The sequence below is a fragment of the Panthera onca genome, chromosome B4 (assembly GCF_046562875.1).
Source record: "Panthera onca isolate mPanOnc1 chromosome B4, mPanOnc1 haplotype 2, whole genome shotgun sequence".
In the NCBI taxonomy this organism is placed as follows: domain Eukaryota; kingdom Metazoa; phylum Chordata; class Mammalia; order Carnivora; family Felidae; genus Panthera; species Panthera onca.
This window is the reverse complement of record NC_138345.1, coordinates 141,154,299-141,176,222: the sequence shown is the minus strand read 5'-3', so window position 1 is coordinate 141,176,222 and position 21,924 is coordinate 141,154,299. Positions and strand designations below refer to the sequence as shown.

Genomic DNA, 21,924 nt, shown 5'->3' with positions numbered 1-21,924 from the left:
TTCTAGGACTGCATGTTGGGAGCTTGGAAGTTACCATTCATCCTAACAGGTAAAAAGCTGAACAGAATGAAAAAGCAGCTCTTCTCGGGTCTCTAAGAGAAGGGGGACACAGCAAAGCCCTGCTCCTGAGATGACAGAGAACAGGTAAATCCCAGCCATCGTGGCCCAGAGTGAACAGTCACAAACGGGAGCCGCCGCGGGAGCTGTGACCGATGGATCTCCGGAGGCTCGGCGCGCACAACTCAGAGTTCAAAACCTCGGGAGATCCAGTCATCGGGGTCCCACCACATGGTGGGGTTTATCCCCGGGACCTTGGCCAGGTTCCCACAGTAAACACTGAGAAAAGGCCCCTGACGCTTCCTGCAGGGGAGGGAAAAGAGCCCTTTGGTCATTCTGCTCACCAAGGCCTGACCTCAAGGAAAACCACTTAACCGGAACCTCACTTTCCTCAGGGAAGGGAAATACCCACCTCCAGCCCCTCTGGACACCTGTCCCAGCTAAAAGGACAGGAAAACAAACAAACAAAACCCCGAGGAGCACCCACAGTCCAGAGGCACAGGCTCACTGAAGACTGAGGCCTAATCACAGGACTAGAATTCTTCCTCTCCCCCCACACCTCACCACCACGTTACTAAAAGCCGACTTGACCCAGCACATCATGTCTGCCTATCAAGAAAAATTTCCAAGGCAAATTACACGATCCAAAGGCAAAAAACACAATTTGAAGAGACAGAAGCAGACGTGGCAGGGATGTTGGGACGGTCAGAGGGAGACCATGAAACACTGTGACCAATACACTAAGGGCTCTAATAGGTAAAGTCGGCCGCGTGCAGGAGCGGGTGGGCCGTGTAAGCGGAGTGATGGGAGTCCCGAGAAAGAACAACAACAAATGCCAGAGAAAGCACACTGTGGCGGGAGTGGAGAATACCTCTTGTGGTCCTACTAGACTGGACACGGCCGAGCAAAGAATCTCTGGGCTAGAGCATGTGTCAGAAGCATCCTTGAAAACCGAAAAACAAAGAGAAAGACTACACAAAACAGAACATCCAAGGGCTACGGGACAACCACAAAAGGTATAGCATACATGGAATGGGACACTGGAAGGAGAAGGGACACTGAGGAACAGAAGAAATATTTGAAATGATTCTACATTGTACTAAAGGTTCTAGCTAGTCAATAAGGCAAGAAAAAAAAAATAAACGCAGATTAGAAAGGAGGAAGCAAAATCATTTTTATTCACAGAAGATATGATTATCTGCTTAAAAATCATAAGGAGGGGGCACCCGGGTGGCTCAGTCATAAGCGTCCAACTTTGGCTCAGGTCATGATCTCACGGTTTGTGGGTTTGAGTCATGCATCAGGCTCTGTGCTGTCAGCACCACTGAGCCCACTTGAGATTCTTTCTCTCTTCCTCTCTCTCTGCCCTTCCCCACTTGTGCATGCACACGCTTTCTCTCTCCCTCTCTGCCTCAAAAATGAATAAACTTAAAAAAAAAAATAAGGAGGGCCGCCTGGGTGGCTCAGTCAGTCAAGCGTCCAACTCCTGATTTCAGTTCAGGTCATGATCTCACAGTTCCTGGGATCAAGCCCCGCCTCAGGCTCTGTGCTGACAGCTCAGAACCTGCTTGGGATTCTCTCTCCCTCTCTCTCTGCCCCTTCCCCACTCTCACACTCTCTCTTGCTCTTGCTCTCTCTCTCTCAAAATCGATAAATAAAAAAAACTTTAAAAAACAAAAATCATGAGGAATCTACAAAAAGAACCACCCTGCTAGAAATAATAAGCTAGTTTAACAAGGTCAGAGGATACAATATCAATGTATAAGTAACAGTTATATTTCTATATACCAGCAACAAGCAATCTGAAAATTTTTAAGAAAAAACTCCATTCACAGGAGAAGTGGATGGGGAATGGGTGAACTAGATGATGGGGATTAAGAGCAGGGGTGCCTGGGTGGCTCAGTCGGTTGGGTGTCTGACTTCGGCTTGGGTCACGATCTCGCAGCTTGTGGGTTCGAGCCCCGCGTTGGGCTCTGTGCTGACAGCTCGGAGCCTGGAGCCTGCTTCGGATTCTGTGTCTCCCTCTCTCTCTACCCCTCCCTTGCTTGGACTGTCTCTCTCTCTCTCAAAAAGTAAATAAACATTAAAAAAAAAAAAGCAATATGATTTATACTGAACACCCATTTTCTTTCTGGGTGTCTGGAATTTGGGCAGGCACCAGATGGAGACTGCCTATCTGACCAGCCCTGTCATGCATTGAATGGTGCCTCTCTCCCTAAAGATATATCCACTGAAAACCTGTCACTGTGATCTGTGGAAATAGGGTCTTTGCAGATGTAATGAAGTTAAGAATCTTGAGATAGATCATCCTTGCTTCAAGATGGGGGTGTGTGTCCTAAATCCAATGACGAGTGTCCTTCTCAGGGAAAGAAAGAAGACACAGAGGACAAAGTGACAGAAAGACAGAGATTAGCTTGATACATCTACAAGCCAATCAGATTTGCACATAGCAATCGGCAGTTAGCAAAGAGGCCTGGAACACACTCTTTCTCACAGTCTCCAGAAGGAACCAAACCAGCTGACACGTTGATTTCTGACTTCTGCCTACAAAAATGTAAGACAATAAATTTCTGTTGTTTAAAGCCACCTAGTTTGTATCAATTTGTTACAGCAGCCTTAGAAAAGAAATATAAACTCCAGATAAGAGGATAAAAGTCTCTAATGAGTCTCCCTGGTTGCCAACATTTCACACACTCTTGTCACCGCTCATGGAGACAATTAAATGCCTCTTATGTGACTACACTGAGAGAGGGCCCTGGAAGCTGGAGGCTGGTCTCCCCCAAACTTTTCCCCAAGGGCCTTTTCTCTTTGCTGATTTTATTTTGTATCCCTTTACTACCACAATGATATAATGTAACAAAATAGAATGACTATGTGCTGAATCCTATGAGCCCTCCTCGAAATTGTCAAACCTGGTGTGTTTCTGCAATTCACAACCAATAAAAACATTGCTAAGGGGGCCTGGCTGGCTCAGTCAGTTAAGCATCTGGCTCTTGATTCAGCTCAGGTCATGATCTCACGTTTCCTAGGATCAAGCCTTACTCTGGGCTCCATACTGACAATGCGGAGCCTGCTTAGGATTCTCTCTCTCTCCTCTCTCTCTCTCTGCCCCTCCCTCCCTTTCAAAATAAATAAATAACCTTAAAAAAATTGCTAAAATAAGTTAAAGAAGACCTGAATAAATGGAGTGACGTGTCATGGCCATGTCATGGTTAGAAGACTAATATTAAGATGCCAGTTCTCCCCAAACTGATCTATAGGTTCAATGCAATACCTGGGAAAATTTCAGCAGGTGGTTTTGTTTTGTTTTGTTTTGTTGTTTTTCTTTTTTTGTAGAAATTGACAAGCTAATACTAAAATTTATGTAGAAATGCAAAGGATCAAGATAACCAAAACAATTTTGAAAAAGAACAAAGTTGAACAACTTACACTACTATTTTTAACTATAAAGCTAAAATAGTCAAGAAAGTATAGAACTGGCATGAGGATAGGCATATAGATCAATGGAACAGAATAGAAAGTCAAAAAATAAACTCTCACAAATGTGATCTTTCATTAAGTCAATTCAATAGGGAAGCAATATCTTTTTAACAAATGATCACGGAAACAGTGGTTATTATAAGCCAAAAAAAGTGGGGGGCAATGGGGTCTCAGCTGCTTGAGTGTCCGACTTCGGCTTATGTCACGATCTCACAGTTTGTGAGTTCAAGCCCTATATCCGACTTGCTGCTGTCATCCTGTCAGCACGGAGCCCCCTTCTTGGATCCTCTGTTCCCCTCTCTCCTTGCCCCTCCCTCACTCATACACTCTCTCTCTCTCTCTCTCTCAAAAAATAAATAAAACATTTTTTAAAAAAGTTAAATCCTTACTTTACCCATACACAAAAATTAATGAATCACAGACCTCAATGTGAGAGCTGAAATACTTTTAGAAGAAACATAGGAGAAACTATTTGGGTAAGGACCTTGGATTAAGAAAAGATTTCTTTGGGGTGCCTGGGTGGCCCAGTTGGTTGAGTGTCTGACTTCGGCTCAGGTTATGATATCATGGTTCATGAGTTCCAGCCCCGCATCGGGCTGTGTGCTGACAGCTCAGAGCCTGGAACCTGCTTCGGATTCTGTGTCTCTGTCTCTCTCTGCCCCTCCCCTGCTTATGCTCTGTCTCTCTGTTCAAAAATAAATAAAAATTAAAACAAAATTTATATATATGTATATACATGTATGTATTTTTTTTAATTTACATCCAAATTAGTTAGCATACAGTACAGCAATGATTTCAGGAGTAGATTCCTTAATGCCCCTTACCCATTTAGCCCATCCCCCCTCCCACACCCCCACCAGTAACCCTCTGTTTGTTCTCCATATTTATGAGTCTCTTATGCTTTGTCCCCCTCCCTGTATTTATATTATTTTTGTTTTCCTTCCCTTATGTTCATCTGTTTTGTCCCTTAAAGTCCTCATAGGAGTGAAGTCATATGATTTTTTTCTTTCTCGGACTAACTTCATTAGCATAATACCCTCCAGTTCTATCCACGTAGTTGCAAATGGCAAGATTTCATTCTTTTTGATTGCCGAGTAATACTCCATTGTATATACATACCACATCTTCTTTATCCATTCATCCATCGATGGACATGTGGGCTCTTTCCATACTTTGGCCACTGTTGATAGCGCTGCTATAATCATGGAGGTGCATGTGCCCCTTCGAAACAGCACACCTGTATCCCTTGGATAAATACCCTGTAGTGCAATTGCTGGGTCATAGGGTAGTTCTATTTTTAATTTTTTGAGAAACCTCCATATTGTTCTCCAGAGTAGCTGCACCAGCTTGCATTCCCAAAAACAACTTTTTTTTTTTTAAAGAAAAGATTTCTTAGCTGTGACACCAAAAACATGACATGGGAAAGAAAAGAACTGATGAGTTAGACTTTATCAAAATTAAAAATCTCTTCTCTTCGAATGATTCTACTAAGAAAAATAAACAACAAGCCACAATAATTTCAAGCCATATATCTCATAAAGGACTCGATTCCAGAACATATATATCTATATACTTTTTAAGTTTATTTATTTATATTTTTAGTAATCTCTACACCCAATGTGGGGCTTGAACTCACAACCCTGAGGTAAAGAGTCACATGCTCTTCTGACTGAGTCAGCCAGGCGCCCCTCAGAATATATATTTTTAAAAACTCTTACAACCCTGTGATAAGAAGACAACCCAATCTAAAAATAGGCATAAGATTTAGGGGGGCCTGGGTGGCTCAGTTGGTTGAGTGTTGTATAATCACTTGGGAAAGCAGTTTGACAGTTTCTTTAAAAGTTAAACATTGGGGCGCCTGGGTGGCGCAGTCGGTTAAGCGTCCGACTTCAGCCAGGTCACGATCTCGCGGTCTGTGAGTTCGAGCCCCGCGTCAGGCTCTGGGCTGATGGCTCGGAGCCTGGAGCCTGTTTCCGATTCTGTGTCTCCCTCTCTCTCTGCCCCTCCCCCGTTCATGCTCTGTCTCTCTCTGTCCCAAAAATAAATAAAAAACGTTGAAAAAAAAAAAATTTAAAAGTTAAACATAGCCATACAGCCCAATATTTTCCCTTCTAGGCATTTACCTAAGGGTGTGTCCACACAAAGATTTTTACACAAATGCACACAGTAGCATTACTTACAACAGGCAAAAATGGGAAATAATCCAAATGTCCATCAATTGTTGAGTGGACTGAAAGATGCCATATATCCAGATAATGGAATACTATTCATAAGAAGGAACAAACTGCTGATACAGGCAACAACATGGATAAACTCCAAAAATATGATGTTAAGTGCAAGAAACCAGACAGAAAAGACTACATATTATATGGATTAGTTTGTCATTGCTGCTGTAACAAATCGCCACAAACTTAGTGGCTTAAAACCACACATATTTATTATCTTACAGTTCTGGAAGTCAGAAACTTGAAATGAGACTGAAATGAGGCTTAAATCAAGGTGTCAGCAGTACTGTGTTCCTTCTGGAGGCTCTAGGGGAGAATCTGTTTCCTTGAATGTTTCAGCTTCTAGAAGCTGCCTACATTCCTTGACTCATGGTCCCTTCCTCTGTCTTTTTTGTTGTTGTTGTTGTTGTTGATTTATTTACTTTTGAGAGAAAGAGAGAGAGCATGTGAGAGGGAGACAGAGAATCCAAAGCAGGGCCCAAGCTGTCAGTGCAGGGCCCAATGCAGGGCTCGAACTCATGAACTATGAGATCATGACCTGAGCCGAAATCAGTGGCTTAACTGACTGAGCCACCTTGGTGCCCCTACCTTCTTCTATCTTTAAAGCCAGCAGTGAGGCATTTTCCAATTTCTCTCTCTCATCACATTGCCTTCTCTGACTCAGATCCTCTTGCTTCTCTTAAAAGGACTCTTACAGGGGTGCCTGGGTGGCTCAGTCGGTTAAGCGTCCGACTTCAGCTCAGGTCATGATCTCACAATCTGTGAGCTCCAGCCCCGCATTGGGCTCTGTGCTGACAACCTGGAGCCCAGAGCCTGCCTTGGATTCTGTGTCTCCTTCCCTCTCTGCCCCTTCCCTGCTCATGCTCTGTCTCTCTCTGTCTCACAAATAAATAAAAACATCAAAAAAAAATTTTTAATAAAAAAATAAAAGGAGTCTTACAATGGGTCCACTTAGGTAATCCAGGACAACCTCCCTATCTCAAGATCCTTAATTAATTTTTTAAAGGTTTATTTATTTTTGAGAGACAGGGAGAGAGAGAGACAGAGAGAGAGAGAGAGACAGAGAGAGTGCATTCGCGCACAAGTGGGGGAGGAACAGAGAGGGAGGATCGGAAACAGGCTCAAGGCTCTGAGCTGTCAGCACAGAGCCCAACGGGGGCTCGAACCCAGGAACCGCAAGATCATGACCTGAGCCACAGTTGGTTGCTCAACCAACTGAGCCACCCAGGCACCCCTCAAGATCCTTAATTTAAACACACTCGGAGAGTGCCTTTTACCTCATGTAAGGCAAAATATTCACAGGTTCCAAGGGTTAGAATATGAACATCTTTGAGGGTAACTATTCAGCCTGCTACATGGTATGTTGCATTTATATAGAAATTTTGAGAAAAGGTCAATTTGCAGAGAAAAAAATGCAGATCAGTAGGTACCTGGACCTCTGGACCTGAAGAGCGAGTGGGGATTGGCTGTGAACTGGCACAGAGGAACTTTTTTGAAGTACCATATTTCATTGATTGTAAAATACACATTTTGGGGGGCACCTGGGTGGCTCAGTTGGTTCAGCGTCTGACTTTGGCTCAGGTCATGATCTCGAGGTTCGTGGGTTTAAGCCCCACATCGGGCTCACTGATTCCAGTGCAGAGCCCGTTTGGGGTACTCTGTCCCCTTCCCTCTCCCCCTCCCCTGCTTGCATTCTCTCTCTCTCTCAAAAATAAACATTTTAAAAAATGCACTTTTTTTCACAATATAACACCTGAAATCAAAATACATCTTACAATTGATGACAGGCAATAAGCACATGAAAAAAATGCTCAACACCATTATCAGAGACATTCAAATTAAAACCACAATTAGATATCACTACCCACCCACTAGACTGACTAAAACTTAGAAGACTGATAATATCAGATGTTGGCAAGGATATGCACCAAACAGGAAGACATTGTTGTTGAATTTTAAAAATATATGGTTGATTTTGGAAAAGTTCTGGCTGTTTCTTTAAAAAGGTAAACAGGGGCACCTGGGTTGAGCTTCTGACGCTTGATTTTGGTTCATGTCATGATCCCAGTATGGTGGGATCAAGTCCCGCATCGGGGGTTGTGCTGAGCATGAAGGCTGATTGAGATTCTCTCTCTCTCCCTCTGCTCCTTTCTCCCATGCTCTTCCTCTCTCTAAAAATTAACAATGAAAAGGTAAATAAAAATCTTTGTGACTATGCTATGACTTAGCAATTCAGTTCCTAGGTATTCAGCTGGGAGAAATGAAAATGTACTTCCACAAAATATCTTGTACAGGGATCTTCACAGCAGTTTCATTTATCACAACCCAAAACTGGAAAGAGACCAGCTGTCCATCAGCAGGATAATGAATAAACAAACTGTGGCATATTCACAAAATAGAAGCATACACAGCAGTAAGAAGGGGTGAGCTCATGAAATATACCACAAAATTGATGAATCTCAAAAACATGGTGAGTGAAGGAAGCCAGACACACAAAATTTCATACTGTATGATTCCATTTTTATGAAGTTCTAGAACGGGGTCACTCATGGTGCAAAGAATCAGAATAATGGAGAGTGGTTGTTCAGAGTGACTGGAAAGAGGCATGCGGGAACTGAGGTGATGGTAATGTTCCTTCCGTATCTCGCTAGTTCTTTGGGTTACTGGTTCTGCCCATCTAAGATTCATGTATTTCATTATATATAAATTTTCCCCCAAAAAAAGAAAAAAAACCCTAAAGATTACTGTTAATAATACACATACTGAAGTATTTAGGGGTGAAAGCATTGATGTCTATAACTGTCTTTTAAAAGTAAAAATATGGGGCACCTGGTGGCTCAGTCGGTTAAGCGTCTGACTTCGGCTCAGGTCATGATCTCATGGTTCATGAGTTCAAGTCCCACGTAGGGCTTTGTGCTGACAGCTCAGAGCCTAGAGCCTGCTTCAGATTCTGTGTCTCCCTCTCTCTCTCTCTCTCTGTTCCTCCTCTGCTTGCACTCTCTCTCTCTCAAAAAGTAAATAAGGATTAAAAAAAATTTTAAATAAATAAATAAAAGTAAAAATAAGATGCATTGATGGATGGGGACAGGAAAGGACAAATGTAGATATAGGATAAAACGGATATAAGAAAATATTAACTATTGATGTAGATTCTAGGTTGCAGGTAAAAGGATGGTCTTTGTACAGTTCATCTATCTTTTATGTATTTTTGAATATCTCATAATAGAATGTTTGAAAACATTTGATTGCACATCACTGTGTAAATAGTAGTTTATCTTGGTGACTTATAAAATAGCATCTTAAACTCAATGACACATGATAATTGTAAAGGATAATTGTGTGGCTCATCAAGTATCCCTGTCCTTCATTTTCCCTGCAGTTAGGTTGTATCCATGTGACTAACTTTGGCCCTAGGACTGTGAATAAAGTGATGCACACGTCACTTGCTGACCAAGGTGGTTAACAAGTAATGGGCCTCATCAATCTCTTTTCCGCTGCTGGTGACCTCAGAGGCATGTATTCTGGGGGTTTAATGAAGGAGAGCCCTCCAGCTCTCCCACCAGTCCAGGCACGCGTGAAAAAGCCACTGGGGACTTGGAGGTTGTTACTCCAGCCTAGGCTAGCTTAGCCTAACTTTGGAGCGGATTTTCATACAACTCGAATATACACGGCCTGTCTTATCAGTTATTGTCCTTACTCCAAACTCGCCCTTGGGTGAGGGGACTCTGCAGCCACATTTCAGGAGGCCACATTTCTGCAGGCAAGGCTCGGCCAACAGGGGACGCCAGAGGGACACGGGAGGCCAGAGAGGGAGAGGCGACCTGCCCGCTCAACCTCACTTCTCCCCCGTGGCAGAAAATGAAAAGGCACAGGTGGCTCGAATTACATGTTACAGGCGTTATCTGGTTTCGACAGACAGGCCTGAGTGAGCGTGCAAGGCAGCCCACGAGGGTTACAGAAATATTTGGGAGCGCCGGACCCTAGAGGCGATAGACACGGGCGTGGGCGCAGTCCGCACGCAGGGAACAGCTATGCTCCAGTGTCCGGACGCAAAGCCAGGACGTGACACCTCTGCAGGACCCCACACCTCGAGGCGACCCCAGGGAGGAGACCAGCAATCTCTAGAGAACGTTACAACTAGACTGGAATTCGTGTCCGACGGGTGGTAGGAAGTCAGCAACTACGCAATTTGGACGTGAACGCCGGCCGCGTAGGCCCCCGCCCCACACCCCCCTCCAGCTCCCGCAGCGCCCTTGCAGCGCCCCCGGAAACCGCGGCGCCCCCGGAAGCCCCGACCCCAGCCTGGGCAGTCTTCCCCGAGTCTCTCCCGGCTCTACAGCCCTCCCCGGAAGTTCCTCCTCCTGGCTAGGGCCGCTCTGGCCCACGCGGGCCCTTCTCTCTGGTGGACTCGGCGTCGCTCCGCCACACGACGCTCCTCCGGCCTCCGGGCGTGCGGAGGCCGCGGCAGGGCCCCTCTAGCCCGCGGCGGCCGCTCGACTGCTCTGCGGCGCTGTCCCTTCCTGCGCCCAGGCCGCCGCCTTCGAGCAGTTCCCCCGGCAACGTCTCCGAGCCGTTCCCCCGGCAACGCTCGGCGGGCGCAGTCCCGGCCGCCATGGACTCGCTGTCGGGCGCTGGGCCTCGCCGGGGTCGCGGCCGCTTGGGCGAGGCGTCCCCTGGAGCGCGGGCTGCGGCGGCGCCCTGGGCGCGCTTCTCGGCCTGGCTGGAGTGCGTGTGCGTGGTCACCTTCGACCTGGAGCTAGGCCAGGCGCTGGAGGTGAGCGGGGCGGGGGGCCGGGCGGCGGGGCGGGCCTTCCTCTGTCGCCGCCGGCCGACTAGGGCCCGGCCATCGCCCCCAGGCGGCCTGAGCGCTGCCCGCGCTAGAGGTACTGTCGGGCCCACCCCCCAGGTGGCCTCTTCCTCTTCTGAAGCCCCGCACCTGTCACCTCCTGGAAGGTGCCCCACCCCCCGCCCCCGGCAAAAGCAGAAAAAAAAAAAAAAAAGGCAAATTGCCAAGACTTCCCATTGCGGTGCAGGAGAGAGGAGCCCCGCACTTGGGGAAACCAAGGATCTTTCCCATAAAAATCTGTCCCGTCTTTCCCCTTTCCACCACTAGCTCTGATACCTTCCCTCCCCATTTGTTCCAGCCAGAATCCCAGGGGCCAACAAGGATTTGAAGTGCGTTGCCTCTGTTGCCGTCACCCCCTTCTAATTGGCCTTCAAAGTCCAACCTTTGTGGCTTCTCCTGCTTGAAATCCGTCCACACCTCCTTGTTCGCTTACAGTCAGACCCGGACCCCTTGGAGTCCCGTTGCAACCACACTAGTCATCTTTCTGTTCACCAGCGGCACCCACCTCACCGGGCCTGGGCGTCCCCACTGCCTGCACCCCCCTCCCCCCACCTCAAACAGCTTCTCTTCCTCCACCTATAGATGAAAATGCGGTCTCCTCGGGGAGGGGAGGCCTTCCGCAGGCCTGTCACAATGGTCATTTCTCTGCTCTGAAAGCGGCGACCCACACCTGGGAGCTGAGCAGTGCAGGGGCGTCGCCAGGTTGTCAGGGAGCCTGACAGGTAGTTGCCAAGATGAGGCTCAGCAGCCATCCTTGGGGAAGCCAGTGAAGGCATGTTTTCTCAGCCTTTGCTGAATTCCGAGAGCCTGGAGGGAACCCGAGTCTTCTAAACACAAAGGATCTGCCCTTCCTGAGACCTTTTTGGATCCCAGTGCAGTGCCCAGGTATCTGTGAAGACCCCACCCCCACCAGGCAGGCATTATTACTGTGATAGCCCCATTTGACCCAGGGACCTGAGCACAGACAGGTGAGGTGAGGTGATCTGCCCAGTGTTACAGAGCCCACACTCATGCTGTTGCCCAAATTGTTCCCCATAAAATCACAAGAAAAGGCGTTCTTCCGTAAGTTTTTCTAGAACTTAACCGTTTAGAAAGCTAATTCTAAGCAACTACCATTAAAGGCTCTGTGTGCCTGGGCTTCTGAGCCTTTGGTGAGGCTACACAGCTCTGGGAGGGGATGTTGGGGACCCAGAGCCCCTCGAAATCATCAAGTCTCTGCAGGAATCGGGCTGTCGCTCTTATCAGTGCAGCCACAGTCTTTATCAGGTCTGCCTCTTGATCAGGGGTCATTTCAGCTGAATCTTCCGGCTTTTGAGGATGTCTTGGACTGACTGAGCACCGGAAACAGCCCGGCTCTGTGCTTGGCGCTGGGATGTGGACAGAACAGCCAGAGGCTGCCTTCCAGGAGCTCCTGGCCCACAGAAGCCCCATGGACAAGTGCAGCTCAGAGGAAGGCATAGGGCTTGGCCAAAGCTTGGAGGGTGAGGAGGAGGCAGCCAGGCAGGAGAGAAGGGGCTGTTTCAGGTAACCCCTCCCTCAAAAAACCAGCAAGAACAAAGGCGAGGAGTTGTCCACTCACTCATCCGATAAACCCAAGTACTAAGTGGCTGCCGCCAGCCAGGCCCTGCAGCACCGGGGCTGGACACGGGGAACACTGACTTAAGTGAGAAGACAAGGCCCTGCCCCCCGGAGTTCACGTTCTGTGCTAGAGACACAGACAGTAAGTGGACAAGGACACCCGCAGACACACAATATGGAGAGGGGGTTCCAAGCAGATGGGTGCACTGAAGCCTGTGGGTGAGGCAGGAGTTCCACTTGAGAGGAAGGCAGGCAGGGCCTCGTCGGGGGGGGGGGGGGGGGGATGAGAACATGCGGATCAGCCAAGGAGAGGGCCTGGCTCTGCCCTGGAGGCCCAGAGAGCCCCTCTCCGCTGTGGTGTTCACGTCCTTCCTGGACAGAGCTCCTGCACAGTCTCAGGACCTTTTCTAGTAAAAAGTCATCGAGGATCCCAAAAAGCTTTTTGTATTGACGACACCTATCAGCGTTTACCAGAAGTTAAAACTGAGAAAATTTTAAAATACTTATTAGGCTATTGTAAAAAACAAAACCAAATGAAAAACAAATACTGTATGTGTTAATATAAATATTTTCATGAAAACAGCCATATTTTGCAAAACAAAATTTAGTGAAAGGAGTGGCATCATTGACACTTCTACAAACCTTTTTATTTTTAATTTTTTTTTTTTTTAACGTTTATTTATTTTTGAGACAAAGAAAGACAGAGCATGAACGGGGGAGGGTCAGAGAGAGGGAGACACAATCTGAAACAGGCTCCAGGCTCTGAGCTGTCAGCACAGAGCCCGACGGGGGGCTCAAACTCATGGACCGCGAGATCATGACCTGAGCCGAAGTCGGTCTCTTAACCGACTGAGCCACCCAGGCGCTCCTCTACAAACCTTTTTAATACCTGGCCAGAGAGAAGGCAGCCGGCTTCCCGCGTGGGTTCTGCTGTGCGTGCCGTGACAGTGTGCGTTACAACCTCTGGAAGCATCAGTGCATGTGTGAGGGTACAGCTTGGGCCTCAGAGTCCTGAGGCACCTGGGCATTCTCAAGGGACACTTCACCACGTCTGTCTTCCTCGGGGAAGACTGCATCCCAGGAGCAGCGGCTGTGCTGTCTCGGGCAGAGAGGAGAAGGCCCTCGTGGGTCTACGGGGATGGGGTCCTCAGGCAGCACGACTCCTTGCTTCCTGCCTTTCTCTGAGGGTCTACTCCACTTCTCCCCCCGTCGAGGCGTGGCTCAGTTTGGCCTTCCCTCTGGTCTCCATTCTCAGGAGAGACTGCACCAGGCCATAAACGTGTGCTCTCACCAATTTTTCCAGTGGGGTCCGTGGACACAGATGCAGAGGCCAAGGTGGCCTGCTTAGATGCTGCAAGACTCCTGATTCAGACCCCTGGTCTCAGTGCAGAGGGTCCGTTGCCCCAGCTGCCAGGCACCTGCCTTTCCTTGGCCTTGACACACATGAGGGCTTGGCCTGAGTGGTCCTGTGGCCCTGCCCCTCCGAGCCCTCCCAAGGTTCCTCTGTGGGTCCAGTCCCATAGACAAAATGCCCTTCAATCTTATTGCCTCCTTAGCTGACATGTCCTTGAAGTTGCCACACGACCTGCCTGTTCTGTTATCCCTCAAACATACTGACATATGAAAACATATGACATTTTCACACACGTCGTAAATACTGTATCTGGTGAGGGTATAGTCCCTGCCGGGGCCAGGAGGCCAAAGTATCTGGGACATGGTCCCTGTCCTCAGGACACTTGGTGTGCAGCAGAGGAGACAAAATGGGAGCACAGCAGCAAGCTCGAGCATAAAAGGACAAGAAGCTACATCATTCCGACAGTGCAAACCCCAGAACCTGGCGCTTTGCTCTGGGGGCTCCGGGAACACCCCAGGAGGAGTCTCAGCTTAAACCCAACTCCTCCTCAGTGTTAGAATTTGGGGGACAGAGCAAGGGGCCCATGCACACAGGCCCTTGGCTCCTGGCCCATTGTAGACTCCCAGCACCGCCTCTTTCTGACAGCACAAGCCAGGGCAGCAGCAAGGCCCACGGTACGCCAGCTCCCCAGAAGTCCCCTTGAGGCCCACTGAGGGTGAGGGCTGTGGGGCTCCCTGCCATTTTGGTCCCTGACAACGAAACCCATTCTGGCCACGGGCCTGTGCATGGAGTTGCTGAGCCTGAGAGCCAAGCCTCAGCCCCCTGCCCCTCTGGGGCGTGGCCTGCCTCCTAGATCACTAAGGGCCTGCTTCTGACATGGCTGGGGCCCACGGTGTTCTCCTGGGGCTCTCGCTCCAGGTGGGGCACAAGCCAGAAGCTCGTGGATCCCAGAACGGCAGAGGTTGGGTTGAAAGCACTCAAGGTGCTGTTGACAGGCAGGGTGCCGCTGTCTCGGAGGACACCTGAATCAAAACCAGGAGATGAGGTTGACAAGTCCCGTCTAGGGGAGCAAGTCTGGGGACGGTACAGCCCAAGACTCTGGCTGAGTAGAGGGGTTCAGGAGGTGGAGAGCAGGAGGGGCAGGGGCCAGCAAGCAGGGCCACGTAATCACACTCCAGAAGAAAGAGGAGGCCACGGGGGGCTCTGAAAACCACCTTCTGAAGCTGTGGGGGCAGACCTTGGAGATGGTGGAGGCAGGGGGGCCACAGTCTGCATGAGGGGTCTGAGGAGGGAGTTGGGGAGCTTGCCCAGGTGTGGCGGCCAAGGCAGGGGAAGGATAGTGTGGTCTTGTGCTGAGAAGGGCCCGGAGGGAGCCCAGGGAAGAGGAGGAGGGGGCAAGGGACACACTCCTGCCAACCAGCGTGGCACTGCCTGCCCAGCCGATGTTACCCGGTGCTTGTGTCCCTGCAGCTGGTGTACCCCAGTGACTTCCGGCTCACGGACAAGGAGGTGGGTCCTGGCCTGTTGGGAACGGATGTGGCCCTGCACTGAGCCAGGCCTCACCGGGTTTCCTGTGTTTCAGAAAAGCAGCATCTGCTACCTGTCTTTTCCCGACTCCCACTCAGGTAGGCAGCCCCAGCTGGGATGTCAGCTCTGAGGCTGGCGGGAAATAGGAAGAAGGTGGGAGGTGAGGCTGTCCCAGAGCCCCACCAGCCCCACTCCCCTCTCCACACTGCCTCAGTGGTGGTCACGTTCCCGGATTCTCATGGAAAGAAGGGTCTCTGGGCAGAGGGATCGGCGGGGTCTGGTGCCCTTTACTTCACCACAGTGGCCACCAGGACCTGGGACCTGGCCTTTGCTCTTGTCCAGGCAGGCCTGTTTTTCTGTCCCAGGCAAGCTGACTGGGCCCCACACCAGGGTGTCCCAGTATCCCACCTGTGCTCGTTGACAGCACGGATGCTTTGGGGCTGTCCCTGGTGCTTCTGTGTGCTGTGTTTATTGTGAAACTCTCAGGGGCATGAATTAGGACACAGCCTTCCTGGCAAGCTGGGCTTTCGTCTCTGGTTCCACCCTGACACAGTCTGGTGGGGGCTGCCTCCCTTCCCAGGCTGCCTCGGAGACACCCAGTTCAGCTTCCGCATCCGGCAGTGTGGTGGGCAGAGGAGCCCCTGGCATGCGGAAGACAGACACTACAACAGTGGGGCTCCCGTGTCCTTGCAAGTGAGTGTGGCCGCCTCTCCCCACAGGCCAGGGTGGGGCTGGTGTGAGCAGCCCCTTTAGGGCACCTGGGCTCTGTGTGGGAGGACAGGCACTGGCCAGGCCCAGCCAGTAGGCTTTCCAAGCGCCACCAGCCCCTCTGCGCCTGCAGCACAGGCGCCCCCGCCTCCTCTGGCTGTCAAGTCCTGCCAGAGTTGGCAGAGTTGTTTCATCATCCTGGCCTCTGCTGGGGTTGGGCTCACTCTTCCGGGGACTCTCCAGGGTCCCTGGAGCTTTTCGGTGCATTGTGTGTGCGGCAGGGCGTGGCCCAGTGTGTGGAGGCCAGCGTAAGCCTCTGGTGCACCCAGGCCCCGGAGCTGCGGGGACCGCCGTGTTTGCAGGGACCTTCTCTGCAGAGGTGTCGCCCACCTTCTGAGCCCAGGACTCTCCTGGCTGGGGAGAGCTGTAGCAGCCTTGGCAGGGAGTTGGGTGGGCGGGACGGAGGGTGGGCCGTGGGCTCAGCCTGGCTGACACTGCTCCCCTTCCAGAGGGAGCCGGCACACTACTTTGGTTACGTGTACTTCAGGCAGGTGAAGGACAGCTCCGTGAAGAGGGGCTACTTCCAGAAGGTGAGCCACCTGGCTGCTCGGGGGTGGTGCTGCTGTAAGGCAGGGCTGGTGGCCATCAGGACAGATGGACCAACAGGCTGGGGGTCCTGACCTTCCAGTAGTGCCCACTCCTCCTGCAGCCCCCAGCCACTTGGCACTGGGCAGAGCTCACTGCCCTGGGCCACATAGGCCGCCCCACCTGGGGGCAAGGGGTAGGGGATGGGTGCCGCTGTACCCAGCTCTCCTGCTGGCCTTTTGGGGCATGGGCTCTGCTGCTTGCTCCTTGCTGCTGACTGGGGAGGGGCCCTCATCACGCTTTCGAGATTAGGACAACTTCCACCCTGAACTCAGACACCATAAGCAAAAGCTGCTTGCCTCCTGGGAAGATCACCCCAGAAATCTTGGCCACGTACATTTTCCTGAGAAGGCCCAGGGTCCAGCCCCACTCTGCTATCGCCTGAGGTTTCCCTGTCTCATCAGAGGCAGGCTTTGGGTTTTCTCCTAATAAGCCTGGGGTCCAAGTTGGGCCATTTCTGGGGACAGGTGTCTTGTGGGGTTTGTGGGATGTACTGCCCCGGGCAGACTCTGGAAGAGCCAGGCCTCAGGGGTCGCTGCAGACTCCTGAGTGGCTGGGATTCCATCTCACCGGCCCGGCGCGCCCTGCAGTCTCTGGTGCTGGTATCCCGCCTGCCCTTCGTCCGGCTGTTCCAGGCGCTGCTGGGCCTCATTGCCCCTGAGTACTTCGACAGGCTGGCACCGTGCCTGGAAGCGGGTGAGTGGCTGTCAGGTCCTGCCAGAGTGGTTTCATCATCCCGGCCGTAGCCCCCAGTGGCTTCAACAGGCACCTGCTGCTTGGGGCAGGCTCCTGACGCTGGCCACCTGTGTCCACAGTGTGCAGTGAGATTGACCAGTGGCCCGCCCCCACGCCTGGGCAGACCCTGAAGCTGCCTGTCATGGGAGTAGTCCTCCAGGTGAGAGCTGGCTGGCTGGGCTGGGAAGGCCGCAGGTTCATGGGGACACCCACTCCCAGCTGGTGTCTGTTCCTTTTGTTCCCCCAGGTTCGCATCCCGTCCAGGGTGGACAAGCCAGAATACAGTCCTCCGAAGCAGTGCAGCCATGAGGTAGGGGTGCCGCTCCTGGGCCCGGGGCCTCACACCTGCCTCAAACCTCCCACCTCCTCAGGCCTCCCCGCCCCACTTGTTAGGGGCCCTGTGGGGGTGGGGGGGAGGGTGCAGGGCAGGGGCCACGGCCCCCAGTGTTCTCCTGGGGTGAGGGGTGCTGCTTGCGGCTTTGGGGATGCCAGCCTTGCCCTCGGCCTCACCCTGCCCGCCCCTCATCTCAGAGTCTGCTGCCCACCCCAGTGGTCCTTGCCAGTGTCCACGAACTGGACCTGTTCAGGTGAGCCCGGCAGGCTGCCGCCTGCTACCTGAATACATGGGGAGGGGTCCCCCAAGGTAGAGCCTGTGCAGGGCGGGGGCCGCCTATCAGAAAGGAACCCTTGGCCGGTTCCATGAGGGACAATGATACAGAAGAAGAGCCCAGGGTCCCGGTGCCTCTACCTAGAGGAGGTGGGCACGGTGGGCAGGAAGGTTCCAGAGGTCAGGTGCAGGGAGGGAGCAGCTGCGTTGGGAGATACTCGCTGCCTGAGGCTACTCCTCTCCAGGCAGGTCTATGAGGGTGCCAGGCTTTGGAGACTGAGCCGCCCTGCCCAAGAGGCAGTACGGGGCCAGGCAGGCACGCCGGCGGAGTGGGGGGAGACCCTAGACACCCCTCGGCATGGCCTCATGTCCTCACTGCCTTCCCTCCGGGGCAGTGCCAGGTGTGGGCGGGTCAGGGCTGGCAGGCTCTGCCCCCGCTGGGCTTCCCTGACCGCCCCCGCCCCGCACAGGTGTTTCCAGCCAGTGCTGACCCACGTGCAGACTCTGTGGGAGCTCATGCTCCTGGGGGAGCCCCTGCTGGTCCTGGCGCCCTCACCCGCCATGGCCTCCGACCTGGTGCTGGCTCTGATCAGGTATGCCGGGCGGCACAGGGCGGGGCTGGCCGGGGCACTGGACCGGCCCCTGCCGTGTTCACTGGCCCTGCCACGCTCCCCCCCCCCCCCCCCGCCGCCCCACAGCTGCCTGCAGCCCCTCAAGTTCTGCTGTGACTACCGCCCCTATTTCACCATCCATGACAGCGAGTTCAAGGAGTTCACCACACGCACGCAGGCCCCGTGAGTCCCCCGTCTGTGCCCTGTCCCCAGCCTGCCGTGTTCCACCTCCCTGGGCCTGCCTCTGCCTCTTCTCTCTCTCTCTTCTCTCCTCTCTCTAGACCAAACGTGGTCCTGGGAGTCACAAACCCTTTCTTTATCAAAACACTCCAGCACTGGCCCCACATCCTCCGTGTTGGGGAGCCCAAGATGTCAGGTGAAGCTGGCCTGTCCTCTGCCCAGGGGACCTGGGGAGGTGGGGTGAGGGGCTCAGAGGCCCACCCAGAGAGGGGCCTCAAGGGCCCTGAGCCTGTGAGTGGCAGAGCTGCGGCACTGAGGCCCAGCCACCGCCGTGTTTCGTAGGGGATCTTCCTAAGCAGGTCAAGCTGAAAAAGCCCTCTAGGCTGAAGACCCTGGACACCAAGCCAGGTGTGTGCCCTTGGCGGGAGCCCTCCTCTCCTCCAGAACCCAGGCATAGGCTCTGAGTTCTCGGGGAGCCTTCTCCGCTTCACAGGGCCGGAGAGGGGGATAGACGTGCAGGTGCATCCAGAGGGGGTAGGGCTGTGGGGGGTGGGAGGGGGCCCTTCGGCTGCGGGCCACTTCTGCCCTCCTGAAGGGTTGGGGCTGTGGGGGGAGGCCCGGCTCTGCCCTCCCTAGGAGGTGGGGCTGTGGGGGGGTGCCCCCCCCCCCCGCCCTTGGGAGGGGGTGGGGGCAGTGGGGATGGGGCCAGCTCTGCCCTCCTGCCAGGCCTCTACACGGCTTACTCCGCCCACCTCCACCGAGACAAGGCGCTGCTGAAGCGGCTGCTCAAGGTACAGGCTGGGGGGAGGGGGGGGCTCGGGGGGGGGGGGGAGTGTGAAGCGCTGCCTTGGATTGGAGCCCACGCCTCCCCCCTTCCTTAGGGCCTGCAGAAGAAGAGGCCGTGGGACACACAGACGGCATCGCTGAGGCGGCACCTCCTGGAGCTCACCCACAGCTTCATCATCCCCCTGGTGAGGCCCAGGGCAGGAGGGGGAGGGGAGCGGAGGGCCACGGCCCTGGTTCACTCCCCTCCCCTTCCCTGCCAGGAGCACTACATGGCCAGCCTCATGCCCCTGAAGAAGAGCATCACACCTTGGAAGGTGTGGGTCCAGGTGGCATCTGGGGAGGGTCTGGGAGGAAGGTAAGGGAGGAGGTCACGGGTATGCAGGAGCCCCCAGGGCTCCAGGCTATCCCCACACGTGCCCGACATCCCTCAGAGGACAGAAGAACGGGGCCCACGCCGGAGGGGCTCGAGGCCCTCCTCTCTGAGAAGGGCCATCCTAGGATCTGTCCTGGGAAGGGTGGGGCCTGGGGGTCCTCACGCGGCTGAGGAGTATGGCAGCGAAGGGTCCTGGCCAGCCGAGGCGCGGGGCCTGTGAGGCCGTGTCCCCCACCTCCCCGCACTCACCAGGCCCCTGTCTCAGACTCCTCCCCAGATCCGCCCCTTCCGCCAGGATGACTTCCTGCGCAGCCTGGAGCACGCAGGGCCCCAGCTCACCTGCATTCTCAAGGGCGACTGGCTGGGCCTGTACAGGTGGGTGGATGGCAGGTGGCCCAAGGCCCCTGCAGTGGTCGGTGCGGACCCTGCCCTCACCCAGAGTCAGCCCACGGCTGCTGTATCTCATCCCCCACAGGCGGTTTTTCAAGTCCCCTCACTTTGATGGCTGGTACCGGCAGCGGCACAGAGAGATGGCCCATAAGCTGGAGGCCTTGCACCTTGAAGCTATCTGTGAGGCGGTCAGTGGGGGAGCTGGGGCTGGGGGAGGAAGCGGGGGTGTGCAGGCCCCCGGGCAGGGGGCGGGCCCTGGTGACGGCTGGCTCCGTCTTATTCCCAGCAGAACATTGAGACCTGGATGAAGGACAAGTCTGAAGTGGAGGTCGTGGACCTAGTCCTGAAGCTTCGGGAGAAGCTGGTGAGATGCCTCCTGACCCTGTCCAGCCTCTGCCAGCCGGATGTGGAGTCACCTGCCCCTGACCACCACTGCCCCTGCAGGTGCAGGCACAAGGCCACCAGCTCCCGGTGAAGGAGGCGACGCTTCAGCGGGCACAGCTGTACATCGAGACAGCCATCGGCTCTTTGCCCAAGGACCTGCAGGCTGTCCTGTGCCCCCCCTAGGACAGAGCCAAAGGGCGAGGTGCAGGGATCTGGGTCTGGCCCAGCTTCCTTATCCTCAGTGAGAGGTGGTCCCAACCAAGCACGAGCTCCCTGCTGCTGCTCCCCAGCCTTGGCCTCCTGTCAGCACCACTGTTGTTCCAGCAGTAAAGGTGGCATTTGGAACCACAGCCTGGCCCCTGACTATTGGCGGATCACATGCTGGCCAGAGCCTCGCCTCCCCCTGGGTCCCACCTGCCCTCTGCAGGGCCTGAGGGCTGGGAGGCGGAGCTGGCTGGGAGCCCTCACTGCTCTGGGCACATGGCTACCCGCCCCCTGTGGTGCCCACCTGCCCAAGCCCTGCAGGCCCTGTCCTCCGGCCCCACCAGGCTGCCCAGCCCGAGACGGAAGGAGGCAGCTGTTAGGCAGACCCCTCTTCTCATGCAGCCACCCACCCATCCCGTGGGGGGGGGGGGATACCTCGCTGTGGTCACTGGCTTGGGATGGGCAAAGGCCTGTTCGCAGGGGTGGAGCTCTGCCCTGTAGTTTGCTGGGAGGCTGCCAGGAGGATCTGGGGCATCGTCCTGGATATCACTCTTGGCATACCCGACTGGGCACCCTCTCTGCTCCGCCCAGTGCTGCTTCCTGGCTGACAGGCCCTCGAGCTATGTCCCCTGTGTCCATCCACCCCCACGTGCAGCACGAGGGGTCCTGGCCTCAAGCCTCACCGGGTCCTCTCGGCCAGAGCCCTGCTGCCGCAGCCTCGGAGCACCAGGCTGCTTAGCAAGGCACAGAAGGCCCAGAGGTGTGACACGGTAGAGTGCCGGGCCCCTCAATGCCTGGTGCTGGCCGGTCCCGGCGCTGCCCTGGCTTAGTGCAGGTGACGGCGCTGTCGGCCAGCGGGTGGGTGGGCGTGAGGTGTGGACCGAGCGCCGTGGGCCGGCAGGTAAGTCTCGCGACCTCCCGACTCCATCCGAGAGGTGAGGCTGTGTGGGCGCCTGGCTGGCCTTGGCCACCTCCCTGCGGGGTGAGTGGGCGTGGGCTGGGCAAGCTGTTCCCCTTCCGCGTGCCTGTAGATCGAGTACTCACTGACCGCTGCGCCCCTTCTGTGCTGGGCTTGGCAGAGTCACCAGATGACAGTGGCCGCTGGTCTCAGAAATGTCGTGTCGACTTGTGCAGCCCTGACTGGCCTAGGACAGCCTGTCACTGCCGCCATTCTGCAGGCCGCTGAGCCCAGTCTGGCGCAGGGTCCAAGGACACGGCTGTGAATTAAGCAGAA

The 21,924-nt window shown here is 53.9% G+C and overlaps 1 protein-coding gene across 5 annotated transcripts; it reads left to right on the top strand.

Moving 5' to 3' along the window:
- Window positions 1-10,179: 10,179 nt before the first annotated feature.
- DENND6B (DENN domain containing 6B) lies at window positions 10,180-20,836 on the top strand. 5 transcript variants are annotated; one of them, XM_060656026.3, is made up of 20 exons: window positions 10,206-10,536; window positions 15,011-15,049; window positions 15,123-15,165; window positions 15,648-15,760; window positions 16,285-16,365; window positions 17,011-17,116; window positions 17,236-17,315; window positions 17,403-17,465; window positions 17,687-17,742; window positions 18,233-18,355; window positions 18,461-18,556; window positions 18,655-18,749; window positions 18,896-18,961; window positions 19,280-19,344; window positions 19,435-19,524; window positions 19,600-19,653; window positions 19,978-20,087; window positions 20,188-20,290; window positions 20,389-20,466; window positions 20,547-20,836. In XM_060656026.3, exons 1-20 carry the CDS (start codon window positions 10,375-10,377, stop codon window positions 20,667-20,669), a joined length of 1,746 nt encoding a protein of 581 aa, XP_060512009.1. In that variant the 5' UTR covers window positions 10,206-10,374; the 3' UTR covers window positions 20,670-20,836. The 5 variants fall into 5 exon arrangements, with proteins under 5 accessions (XP_060512012.1, XP_060512013.1, XP_060512011.1 ...); XM_060656027.3 differs by having other exon boundaries at window positions 10,213-10,536; window positions 20,392-20,466; XM_060656029.3 differs by lacking the exon at window positions 15,123-15,165 and having other exon boundaries at window positions 10,180-10,536; window positions 16,323-16,365.
- Window positions 20,837-21,924: the final 1,088 nt, after the last annotated feature.

Excerpts from the sequence above, each read along its gene's own strand:
- DENND6B (XM_060656026.3), top strand. The coding sequence starts at position 10,375 with ATGGACTCGCTGTCGGGCGCTGGGCCTCGCCGGGGTCGCGGCCGCTTG. Across the intron at positions 17,117-17,235 it reads GGCACCGTGCCTGGAAGCGG|TGTGCAGTGAGATTGACCAG; the intron begins GTGAGTGGCTGT and ends CTGTGTCCACAG. Across the intron at positions 18,750-18,895 it reads TGGGGAGCCCAAGATGTCAG|GGGATCTTCCTAAGCAGGTC; the intron begins GTGAAGCTGGCC and ends CGTGTTTCGTAG.